At 32.6% G+C, this 12,970-nt stretch overlaps 1 protein-coding gene across 1 annotated transcript; it reads right to left on the reverse strand.

Annotated features, from left to right (window-relative positions):
- Window positions 1–766: 766 nt before the first annotated feature.
- Window positions 767–1,264, reverse strand: LOC124887194 (agamous-like MADS-box protein AGL61). The gene has a single exon (XM_047396389.1). It carries the CDS (start codon window positions 1,262–1,264, stop codon window positions 767–769), a length of 498 nt encoding a protein of 165 aa, XP_047252345.1.
- Window positions 1,265–12,970: the final 11,706 nt, after the last annotated feature.

Here is a 12,970-nt window from a genome sequence, read left to right on the forward strand (position 1 = left end):
GAAAATTATTTACAGAAAATATATTTTAATAATAGTATTTTGTATCTTAATTATTTATATATTTTATAAGCATATTTAGTATTCTAATATATGTGATGGTTCAAATGGACTTTGAATTTTTTATTCTTAGTACTCTATTCTATTTCTTAATATTTTTTGTTTGACCCACGGTTCAGTCCAGTCCATATTACTCAAACCCACGGACCAACGGGATTATACGGGCCGAGCTAAAAAGTCTTGTTCTCAAACGAGTTGTAAAAGTCTTAGCCCATCCCTATAAAATTACAGGTTGGATTGGGTCTGACCTATATTGACGGCTCTAGTTAAAAGAATGAATTCTAGGTTTTACTTAATTCGTTCTAAGTACTTACATGATTACTCTTTCTTAACATTTTCATATATTAGCAACATGTAGTTTGAAGTTCACATAAAAATTGGATTGTGACTTTGTATCTTCCATAAAATAGTCAAGTTATGACCTGTTTTTAATTGAGTTTTAAAATGAATTGTAATAAGATAGAATGAAATTAATAGAAATTAATAAACAGAAAGATCATTAATAGAAATTATTGCAAAGTACATATAATATGTACTATTATTGAAACAAAATAACAAAAATGGAAGATGAAAGCATACTTAAATAGAGTGAATCTATATATATACTCACTTCATTATATAGAACTTCGATAAATAATATTATACGAAGATAGTTTATTTAATTCATTTAAGAAGCAGTAAACTAGATATCTGCATCTTCTGATGGAGATTATGAGGAGGACGAAGCTTCAGCTAATTGATCCTTCAACAAAATTTCTCCACTATCCAACCAAGCTTGAAACTTCATTACATCATCTGCATTTAAATGATCAATGGACTCCCATCGACCTTTATCTCTAGTCTTATTCCTTTGGGATAAGAAAAGGAATTTCTCTTTTGCAACTTCTTCTCTTTCATCAAGTTCATTTAGCCTATCATTAATTGATTCACTTTGTGAATTTTCAGCAACAATTTGTTCACCTAAATCTGTTTTCAAATTCATAAAACGATCAATGATTGCATTTTGTGTTGGGTGGACAAAAGCATATACTTTATCAGCTGGTGAAGATAGAAAGATTCCAAGATCTACATCATTTTCTCTAACGAGTTTGCTAGCTTTTTTATATAAGTCGGAACGTCGTTTAGAGAATGTGGAATATCGATTAGCATTTTTTTCTATCCTCACCAATGGAATTTTTCGGCGTCCTATTGTTTTCTTACGCTCCATGAAGAAATATGACTTACAAAAAAAAATGAATTATGATGAATATTTATATACATATTATTCATAATGATCATTAAATTTCTATCCAAATATCACAATGGAAAGTAATCTTTTCTTCTTGAAAATTATAGTAGAAAATTTTTATTCAACTTGATACTCATAATCTGAGTTTTATAGTAACATCAATGTGAAATTCAAGGGGGATGAATAAAAAATTTTTGTGAGTCGACTATTGACTCCTCACAGTCGACATACCTACCGATCAGTATACTTCACAAAATAGATTAGAATTAAAACAAATAGACAAGTAAATAATTAACTTTAAAGTGAAGATACGAAGATTTATCCCAGTTTGGAAAACCAATGTGGTTTCTACTTCCAGTCCCATTGGGTTTCAATATTTTTTTAGATCTTTCAATGTTGGGCTCGAGTACAATGATGAGAAACAAGTTCCGAAGACTTAATTTGTTCTTCGGATCTTGTGACATAACTTCAGCTTGTATTAGAAAGTTGACTCGATCCTATTCTTTATACAACTATTGTAAACTAAGGATTACAAAGCTTTGTGAGACTAAGATTGAGGCACTTTGAGATTTCTCCTTGAAGTTGTGTATCTTCTTTCTTCCATTTTGGCCTTTTTAGTCTTCTGTTGTATATGCTTCTTTTCTTCATAAGAAAACCCAAGAGATTTCTTCTCAATCAAGGAATTAAGTTGATTTCTTGATTGAGGGAATTTGCACTTTTTGGTATGTCCATATCAGATATGTCCATACTTGGTGCGATTTTTCTTTCTCACATATGTACATGTCCATATCAGATATGTCTATGTAGGAGGTGAGATCTTCTTTCTCCTTTTTTTATTGCCGTGAGGTGCATTCAATTGCCTTGTTCACTGAGATCTTTAGTTGATATGATTTTTGTTGCCTTGTCAAATGATATCCTACTTTGGTGTGGCTCCAAATTTAGCACGATCTTCTTTGAGATATAATCTCCCATTATTTGAGTTCTTCAATGTCTTTTGTGTGAGATCTCCTTCCATCATTAGGTATCTTTAATATCCTGCAAATTTCACTTATTAGTTTATCATTATTAAAACATAAAACATAAATATCGGAGGCTAACAATCTCTCCTTTTTTATAATGACAAATAATCATTTAAAAATCAGTTGACTTCCATGTTATAGTAGTCGACTTGCTCCTTTGACTCTTATCCATTGATAGTCGACTTGCTCCCCTTGAATTTAAGCATTAATAGTCGACTTGCCCCCCCTGACTTTAAGCCCATTTGATGTTCCTATTTTTCTCCCTCTTTTGGCATAATTAAAAAAAATACATGAAATCATACATCCAAAAAGAATATGCACATAGCAACGAAATTAACAGATTAATTACCAAGAACTCAGGCAAAAACAAGGAAGTGTGGTAGAAATTATTTGTAGAAAACATCTTACAACCCAACAAAAATAAGGGACAGGACCCCCTTTTGATTAAACAGTCATTATTCACTGCTTAGCTAGAAAATATGTTAGGTTATTATGCATGTTATAGCATAATTTGTCATTGAATTTCTCAACATTTTTAAAGAACAAGGAAAAGGAGTTCTAAACAGAAACAACAAGATTGTCATTAGAGGAGGTGACTTGGGACTTGAGGGAGTCCATGCGAGTGAACACTCGAGTAAACAACTTGATGCCTTCCTGTTTCAACCCATCGAGTGCCAGCCAAACCACACTCATGTCAGTGCTGGTGCTTGTTCCAAGGTCCATAAGTTTGGAAGTCGACTCCTGGAGCAGCATAATACCTTCCTCAACGGCTTTGAACCGATCTTTGATTTCCTCCATTTGCTTTATCACAACAATAGAGGGGTTAGAAATAAACTTACTTACTTTTGGGAGTTCAAATTTTGTGCGGGCAGAATCCTTCTTGCACCATTCATCTTCAACCAAAACATAGCCCATACTGGCAAAATTTTTAGAGTCAATAAGTAGCCACAACTTTCACTGAAGGGTAAGCATAGAGATTAATTGAGTAATACAAAAGAATCCAAGTAATGAGCTGGCCATACGGTAAATTGGCGAAAGCATAAACAATTATTGCACTCTCAAGCATGTACTCATGAATCCAGGTTGCCCAATTGATTTTGAGTTTCTTAATCAGACAATACAACACAAAGACATCACGACAGGTAATGTTGCTAAGGGATCCTTTCCAAGGAATCAATGTGGTAGCAATTATATGGGCCATGACGTGAAACTTGAAACACAAGGACATGGGACCAAAAATTGGTCAAAATAGAGTCAGGGTCAGACAGGACCCTTTTGGCTTCTTCAAAGCTGACCTCAAAATTTTTGGGATAGTTACCATTCAAGAAGGAGATTGCACTATAGAACTTTGTATCAAAATCATTTTCAAACATAAAATCATTCAGAACAATTCTTATGCCAAGAACAAGAGTCTCAAGTTCACCACTATCAGGAAAGAGGTGAAGATTCATATAAAACATGTAGACTAGATCCTCATAAGCCAGAAGTCCACAGAGATGAAAAACCAGGGATAAATCTTAAAACTTAAAGAAGTGACTGGCATTACAGAAGGCATATTTCAATTAACGGAGATTGATAATGTGATCGGGTACAACCAAGCAACTTTTAAAGGAAAAGAATTTGTCTTTGTGAAAGTATGTATAGAACATGTGCATGTCTTCTGAAAGGGGGGAGTTTAGAAAGTTTGTACAAGGTTTCTTGGCAAAAGGGGATAAGCTGGGAGTAGGACGACGTCTCTTGATGAGAGTTGATTGAGAGTCCAATGACGATTAGTTAGAGGACTCAGAGAGGAGAACAGGACTGTCGGAGAGGGTTTTGTGAAGGAGATTTGGACATATTTTCCATAGAACGAGTTCTGACCATGAGAGAAGAGGGAAGATAAATTTTAAAGGGGAAAAGAGGGATAAGAGGGAATGGTTAATAGGACTAATAAAGAGAAGGAGGATGTAGACAACTGTTGGAAAAGATAATGAAGGGGAAGATGAAGAGGTGTGAGGTGAAAAAGTGACTGGTAGAAGTGAAAGGGCGGCAGAAGGGGGGTTAGAAAGGTGAAGCTATGCAGAAACGACATAGTTGGCGTGAATATCAGTGAGAAATAATGATGACTTCCCTTTTGAAAACCAATTTTTGGTTAAAACCTAACGATAAAATTGGAACAAGTAAAAATTATTTTTCTATCCAAAAATAAAAATCATAAGTTATCAATACTGAGAATTCCAATTATATTTCTAAGATAAGAAAATCTTTCTTCTAATAAGGGTTTTATAAAAATATCTTCCAGTTGATTTTTGGAGTCAACAAATGTTACCAAAAAATTGCCAGTTTCTACATGATTTCGAACAAAATGATGCTTAATGTTAATGTGTTTAGCCCTAGAATGATGAACAATATATTTAGACAAACTAATAGTACTGGTGTTATCACACATTATGGGAACAGATTCAAAATATAAATTAAAATCAAGTAGTTGATGCATAATCCATTGAATTAGAGTACCACAACTCCTAATGGCTATACATTTGGCTTCAGTTGTTGAAAGAGCAAATGAAGTTTGCTTCTTGTTGTGCCACAAAATCAGGGCATCACCAAGAATTTGAAACGTTCCACTAGTGCTTTTTCTATCACTTTTATCACCTACAAAGTCAGCATCTGAATATCCAATTAAATCGAAATGGGAAGAGCACGAATACCATAGTTCAATGTCTTGAGTTCCTATGAGGTATCGGATGATCCTTTTGACGGCATTCCAATGAGACTCTTTAAGAGTCGAATGGAACCTGACACACTTACGTTTACTGAACATAATGCCTGGTCGACTGGCGGTCAGATAGAGTAGTGATCCAATCATTCTCTTATACATCTTTTCATCAACAACCTTTCTAGACGAATCTGAATCAAGACTTGTGGATGGACTCATCGGAGTTTCATAGGCCTTTTTTTTTCATACCAAATTTTTTAATGAGTTCCTTTGTGTACTTAGCTTGACTAATGAAGGTATCTTTGAAAGTTCGTTTGATTTGTAATTCCAAGAAGAATGTGAGCTCTCCCATAAGGCTCATTTCAAATTCTCTTTTCATCAGATTTACAAAATTCTCACACAGAGATATTAGGACTACGAAAAATGATATCATTACCATAAATTTGCACAATAAGAAGATTTGAATCAAGATTTTGTATGAATAGAGTTGTATCAATTTTACCTCTTTGAATATTGCTATTTATTAAGAAAGTACTCAATCTCTCATACCACGCCTTTGGAGCTTGTTTGAGACTATAGAGTACTTTTGACAATTTGAAAACATGATTTGGATAAGATAGATTTTAACTCCCGAGACGTTGTTTTATAAAACTTCTTCATGGATAAAACCATTTGAGAAGACACTTTTGACGTCCATTTGATATAACTTAAAACATTTGAAAGAAGCAAAAACTAATAAAATTTGAATTGATTCTAACCTTTTCACAGGGAAAAATGTTTCATCATAATCAAAACCTTCTTGTTAGGAGTATCCTTGAGCTACAGGTTTGTTTCTGAGATACAAGGGAAACATATGCCTACTTTCTCAATGATGCTCACGTTTGCATCCAATCATTTGGATTTCTGGTGATAAATTCATTTGGATAGCTAGCATTATATTTCCATTCTCTTAGAACACTCATTTTGACTGTTTCTGCTGTGGGATTTGACTCTGAAGGTGGTATAGTCGACTCATCTTGTGATGGCTCAAAGGTTGTACTAGTATTGGCTCCAGATTATAGACCACTCACCTGTTCTTTGTCAATACTCAAACTCAAAAAAGGGTGATTAGTTTAATAAAAAACAATATGCATAGATTCTTCAACACATAAATTTTGTTTATTATAGGCTCGATAAGCACGACTGGTGGGAGAGTACCCAAGAAAAATATCTTCTTCACTTTGTAGATAAAATTTTCCCAGGTTATTCTTACCATTATTATAGATAAAACATTTGCATCCAAAGGGATGAAAGTAGCTAATGTTTGGATTCTTTACTCTCCACATCTTATAAATTATATTTTTTAGGATTGGTCTAATAAGACACCTATTGATGATATGAATTACTGTGCTTACTGCCTCTGCCCAAAAATGATCTAGGAGATTGTGTTATGACAGTATGGTCCTGGCAATTTCTTGGAAGGGCTGATTTTCTTACTCCACCACATCATTTTGTTGAGGAGATTGAGGTGACGAAAGGTTCTGAGAGTATTCGTTCTGAGCACAGTACTCCTCTAAAGCTTTGTTTTCAAATTCTCCTCTATGATCACTGTGAACATAGGTGAGAAGTGAACAGCTTTACTCTGTACTTTTTTGAAAAATATTTCAAAGTTTTTAAAAGCCTCGTGTTTATAAGCAAGACACATTACCCAAGTAAAACAAGAACAATCATCAACTATGACAAGAGCATATCTTTTTCCACTGATACTTACGGTTTTGGTGGGGCAAAACAAATCCATGTGGATTTTTTAAAGGGGCTTGGTAGTAGAGATGATGTCCTTGACTTTGAATAATGTCTGGGTCTGTTACCAAAATGGCAGGCATGATAAATGTGATTTTTTTAAACTTGAGTTTTGGCAGACCTTTCACCAATTCCGGTCTGTATTTCTCAATAATATGCATACTAGCATGCCTGAGTTTTCTGTGCCACAACCAAGTGTCATTTGTTTGCACAGTGAGGCAGGTTAAGGTAGTAAAGTCAAGACTATTTAATATATATATATATATATATATATATATTATCAATGTGTTCACCGATAAGGGAGATGTTTCTTTTATCATATTTGATGGAATAACTTTCAGCTTTTCAAACTTTCAGCTTTGAAGAAGACTCTAAATCTAGAGTCACACAGCTGACCGATACTGAGCAAGTTATGTTTGAGGTCATCCACTAGAAATAATTCAATAAGTTCACATGAGAAGTTGAGCTTTACTGAGCCGACTCCGATGATGTTGGCTCTAGTGTTATCTTCGAATCTGGTTGATCCTCCTTTTATTTTCCTTAGAGAATAAAAATTTTATTTATTTCCAGTCATAGGTCTGGAACATCCGTTGTCAATGACCACCATTCCCTTTTTATAGCTTCTGCAAGCATGTTCCTCGCTAGATTCTCCTTTTGCCATGAAGCACATGTTGGCTACTTTTGTTTCTTCTTCAGTTTCATCTTCATCACTGCAGGCTATAAAAATTTTATTCTTTCTAGATGACCTTCTTCTTAATTCTGGACAGTTTTGTTTAAAGTGGACAAGCCTTCCACAGTGATAACAGCGATCATAATTTCTAGTGGAATCATTATTTTAGCTCTGTCAAATCTTTGCTGTCTCTGTCTCATGATTTGCCTTACTCCATGATTTATAAGTCATTCCTTCGCTATTGGCTTCCTCCAGAATGTCCTCTTCTTCAGTTGGTGCAACATTGAAGGCTATTGGTTTCTTCTTTTCCTCTTTATAGTATCTGTTAATATAATTTCATTCATATGCAATGATATTACCTCATAGCTCATCATATGTTATGTTGTGAAGATCTCCATCTTCTAGGATGGCAGCCTTGGTTTCCCATATTTTTAAGAGACTTTGGACCAGTTTTTGTACTTGCAAGCTATGTGAATAGATCTTCCCTAGTGATTTTTGCTCACATACGATCTTGCTAAATCTGGAAAACATTGTTTCAATGTTCTCATTTTCTTCCATTTTGAACAGCTTGTATTCGTTGATTAGGGCAGCAATCTTTGACTTTTTGACTTTGGTGGTTCCTTCATAGGTTATCTCCAGTTTATCCCACATTTCTTTTGCAGTCTCATGGGTTGATATCTTGTCATATTCTTCTCCACTAGCTGTACAAAGATGTAAACTTATAGCTCGTGCATTAGTTTGGAGTACCTCTTGTTGTTCTTTGGTGACAACAAAGCTTGCAAGATCTTCTATATTAGTACTGCTCAATTCTTTGTCCTTGTTCTTTTGCTTCTCCTTGAGTCCTGCAACTGGCTTTGGTCCCTTCTTAATGACAACCCAAGCTTGAAAGTTATTTGATTGGATAAAGATTTTGAATCTATTTTCCAATAAGAGTAGTGTTGTCTATTAAAGTATGGTGGTCCTGTAAAGGAATGACCATCTTGAAGAAGAGCACCGAGAATTTTATAGGTTGTCATTCGATCTTTGCTCGCATGCGGTTAAGCAACACTGTTGGTGAGATCTACTCTGATATCAATTGAAATTCAAGGGGGTAGGGGTGAATTGAAAATTTCTGTGAATCGACTATTGACTCCTCATAGTCAACTTGTCTGCAGATCAGTATACTTCACAAAACATATTAGATTACAAACAAACAAGTAAATAATTGACTTTAAAAAAAAACACAAAGATTTATCCTGGTTCGGAACATCAATGTGGTGCCTACTTCCAGTCCTCTTGGGTTTCAACATTTTCTTGGATCTTTAAATGTCGGGTTCAAGTACAATAATAAGAAGTAAGTCCCTAAGACTTATTTTGTTCTTCAGATCTTGTAACAGAGCTTCAGTTTGTATTAGAAAGTTAAATTGATCCTATTCTTTATACAACTATTGTAAAGTAAGGATTACAAAGTTTCTTAAGACTAAGATTGAGACACTTTGAGGTTTCTCCTTGAAGTTGCATAGTGTCTTCTTTCTTCCATTTTGGCCTTTATAGTCTTTTGCTGAATATGCTTCTTTTCTTCATAAGGAAACCCAAGAGATTTCTTCTAAATCAAGGATTTGAGTTGATTCCTTGATTGAGGGAGTTTGCACCTTTTGGTATGTCCATATCATATATATCCATACTTGTACGATTTTCCTTTCTCACATCTATACATGTCCATATCAGATATGTCTATGTAAGAGGTGAGATCTTCTTTCTCCATTGGTCTTGCCGTGAGGTGCATTCAATTGCCTTATTCATTGGGATTTTAGTTGATATGATTTTTGCCGCCTTGTCAAACGATATCCTATTTTGATGTGGCTCCAATATTTAGCACGATCTTCTTTGAGGAAATATTTCTTGCCTTGTGCGAGATATCCTCCCATTATTTGAAATCTTCAATGTCCTTTATGTGAGATCTCTTTCCATCATTAGGAATCTTCAATATCCTGCAAAGTTCGCTTATTAGTCTGTCATTACTAAAACATAAAAAATAAATATAGGAGGCTAACACAATGAATATGATATTCTAAACAAAAATAGGTAAATAATGTAATATACTACATGTCATTTATCCACTATATAATTTGATGAAACATTAATTACTCACCAAAATCATTCAGTTATTTTATATAGTAATTAAATAAAATTTCGCACTTAGTCAAATAAAATAAATCTACCATTTAATTTGAAAAAGAAAAAATTATTAATATACTTTTAAGTTTTAAAATGATATAAATTCTTCACTTGGGTTAACATCCAAATAACTTCAAATGACATTGAATATAATTATAAATCTATTTTGACTAGTAAATGTTTAATGAATAACCAGTATAAAAATCAAACTTTCAACATGTATTATAAGTAAATCAAATCTAAAATTTAACTTGAATTAAAAAATATTTTTGACGTGCTTACTGAAATAAGAGAAAAACATTCACATTATGATTAATTAGTTTTTGGAAATGCATTCAATTAAAAGTTGAACCTTAAATTGATAATTAAAATATCTTTTTTAAGTGTAAAAATTGAAATTGTTAACTATAATGATCTGTATATAACCTTTAATTGGGAAAATTAACTAAATAAACTTATTAAATTATTTATTATAAGTTATAGTAACTATTTTTAGTTTTCAAGTTATAGCAACTTTCATTTAAAAAAAAATTAAAAATATATTTTTTATTTTTTTTTAAAAGGCATATCAAAATAATTACAAGAAAGGAAAATATAGATTTAATATAACTAATCTACAATATTCCTTCCTTAAATATAGTTAACATTAATAATTGATATCAATCCCGCTCCCCAATTCTCACTAACCATTTTTATTTCTCCTATTTTAATGCGTCCATTAGGAGTTTCCATCTTTATACACTTTCTTTTTTTCTACAAGATTATATTGTTCCAGTAAACAGCAATCATAAATTTTTTTTGTTTTATGCAACTTTTGAGAATCTTTTTTTTGAAAGGAAAGCAAACATAATTTATTGTTGTGTTATAAAAATATGAATTGTGATAATTTGCATTCAATCATTTGAAATTTGTCAAGTTTGTTAAATTATTTAGCAAATTGATACTTTGCAATCGAACGTATTTAAAGAATTAATTAATTTTTTTATGTGTTTCTTCAACTAAGGATCAACTATTATAAACAGAAAAATAACCAAACTTATTTTAATTACAAATGATAACAAATTACATAAATAAGTATGAAAAAGTATAACATGTATGAAAATATGACTAAAAGAACTCATCTACTGTTTATAATTTGCCTTTATAATGTCAATTATGTTATGTGATATTTAACTTAAATGCAATAATTAAATAAATTGCAAATTTATTAATGTTGCAAAAAGATAATATAAGATGATCAAAACATATACATATTAACATGAACTTAATAAGAATTTATAATATAAATTATCAAAGGATAAACGTCAATAATATCAAACTTGATAACAAAAAAATCATTCCCATAAACTTTCTATTAAGTGATAGAACAATAACGATAAAAAATCATTCCCATAAACTTTCAAAACTGCTTCCCTTGATCTTTTGAAACCACCATGCTTGCTAGTAACATTTTCAGTTACCTCACTTTCACTGATTGCTCCATCATTCTGCTGTCGTCTGGCATGATCCCATAGTAGTGCACCATATCTGAGTCGATGGTTGAAAGCACCAAATACTCTACTGGAAATATCAAATACAGTGTGGCTAACGAACTTAACAAAGGCACATACAAACATGCCATTATCACTGAAAAATAGAAAATCAAAAAATTAAGTACCTCTCGAACATAAGCAGCCATTAGTACAATAGATGCCTCATGTTTTGGATTCGAAATCGAGAGGGCGTCATGCGGAAGCTATTAGGTGCAAACTATGAGACGATAAATCAAATGACACAAAACAAAACTAGAAAACATAATATTATTTATGATTTGGCCAATTGGCCTACATATAAAATCTAACATTAAAAAACATAAAAACAAACTGCGAGAGAAAATTTCCTCTTAAACAAAATTCTTTAATCAACTACATTGTGGATGCTATTGTGTTATGGTATGAGAAGGGGGTCTTCTATTTATAGAGTTCCAAAACCTTTCCTCCAAGAAGGAGGTTTGCCAAATATGGAAAAAATTTATATTTTTTTTTCAGAAAAAGTAAAAGTAATTATAGTATTACTTTTATTTTTCTTTCAAGAAAAGTAAAACTTAACCTTGGTAAGAAAATCAGGGCAAAAACCTAACAAATCTCTCCCTTTTGGCTTGATTTTCTTGACTTAATCCGCCTCTTCACTTCACATGCATAAACTTCTTCTTGATATAATCTTCATAACTGTTGTTTGCCATGGTTTAAAAATAAAGTTTAAAATATCATGATTAAAAATGAGTTAAAAATTACTATTTTATTTTTATTTTTAAAGATGCAGCAGCAGGAATGTTGAAAATATGGTTGAAACTTGTTCTCCACAAGTAGCAAAACAAAGTTGTCATTATCTCCAAACTGGTTGCAGCTTGATTTTGAAACAGCTTTGAACCTATTTAATCTCGTCTCACCACACCATTGACCTTTGAACTGTAGGCTCTGATACCACTTGTTGGGTTCGAAATCGAGAGGACGTCATGCGGAAGCTATTAGTTGCAAACTATGAGACGATAAATCATATGACACAAATCTAAACTATAAAACATAATATTACTTATGATTTGGCCAATTGGCCTACATATAAAACCTAATATTAAAAAGCATAAAAATAAACTGAGAGAGAAAATCTCCCCTAAACAAAATTCTTTAATCGACTACATTGTGGATGCTTTGTGTTATGGTATGAGAATGGAGTCTTCCATTTATAGTGTTCCAAAACCTTTCCTCCAAGAAGAAAGTTTGTCAAATATGGAAAAGTTTTATATTTTCCTTTAAGGAAAAGTAAAAGTAATTATGGTATCACTTTTATTTTGCTTTCAAGAAAAGTAAAACTTAAACTTGGTAAGAAAATCAGGGCAAAAATCCTAACAAATCTCCCTTTTTTAAAAAAAACTCTTACCTCAGTCCCCATCATTTCCCTACCCCCCACACCTATACCCCTACACCCCGCCCGCTCCCAAAAAAAAAATTTAAGAAATTTTTTTTTAAAAAAAAGAGTTAATTTTTTTTTAAAAAAAAATTACCTCAAACCCCATCCTAAAAACCATCCCTCCTACCCCCGACCCCTTACCCAACACCCCTCCCTAAAAAATAAATTTTAATTTTTTAAAAATATTCTTACCCCGCCCCCACTCCCAACCCACCCACCCAACTTTTCAAACCCATTCAAATTTTATTTCTTTACAAGTGGTAAATATTAATATGTTAATATTTTTTAGACTAAGCGGATTAGATTGGGCGGGTCAAGACCCAACCCGATTTTTATCAATTTCAACCCAACCTATTTCTACTCAAAGTGAATTTGGACAGGTCATGACCTAATCCGATATCCAATGCAACCCATTT

This window comes from Capsicum annuum, chromosome 9 (assembly GCF_002878395.1).
Source record: "Capsicum annuum cultivar UCD-10X-F1 chromosome 9, UCD10Xv1.1, whole genome shotgun sequence".
In the NCBI taxonomy this organism is placed as follows: domain Eukaryota; kingdom Viridiplantae; phylum Streptophyta; class Magnoliopsida; order Solanales; family Solanaceae; genus Capsicum; species Capsicum annuum.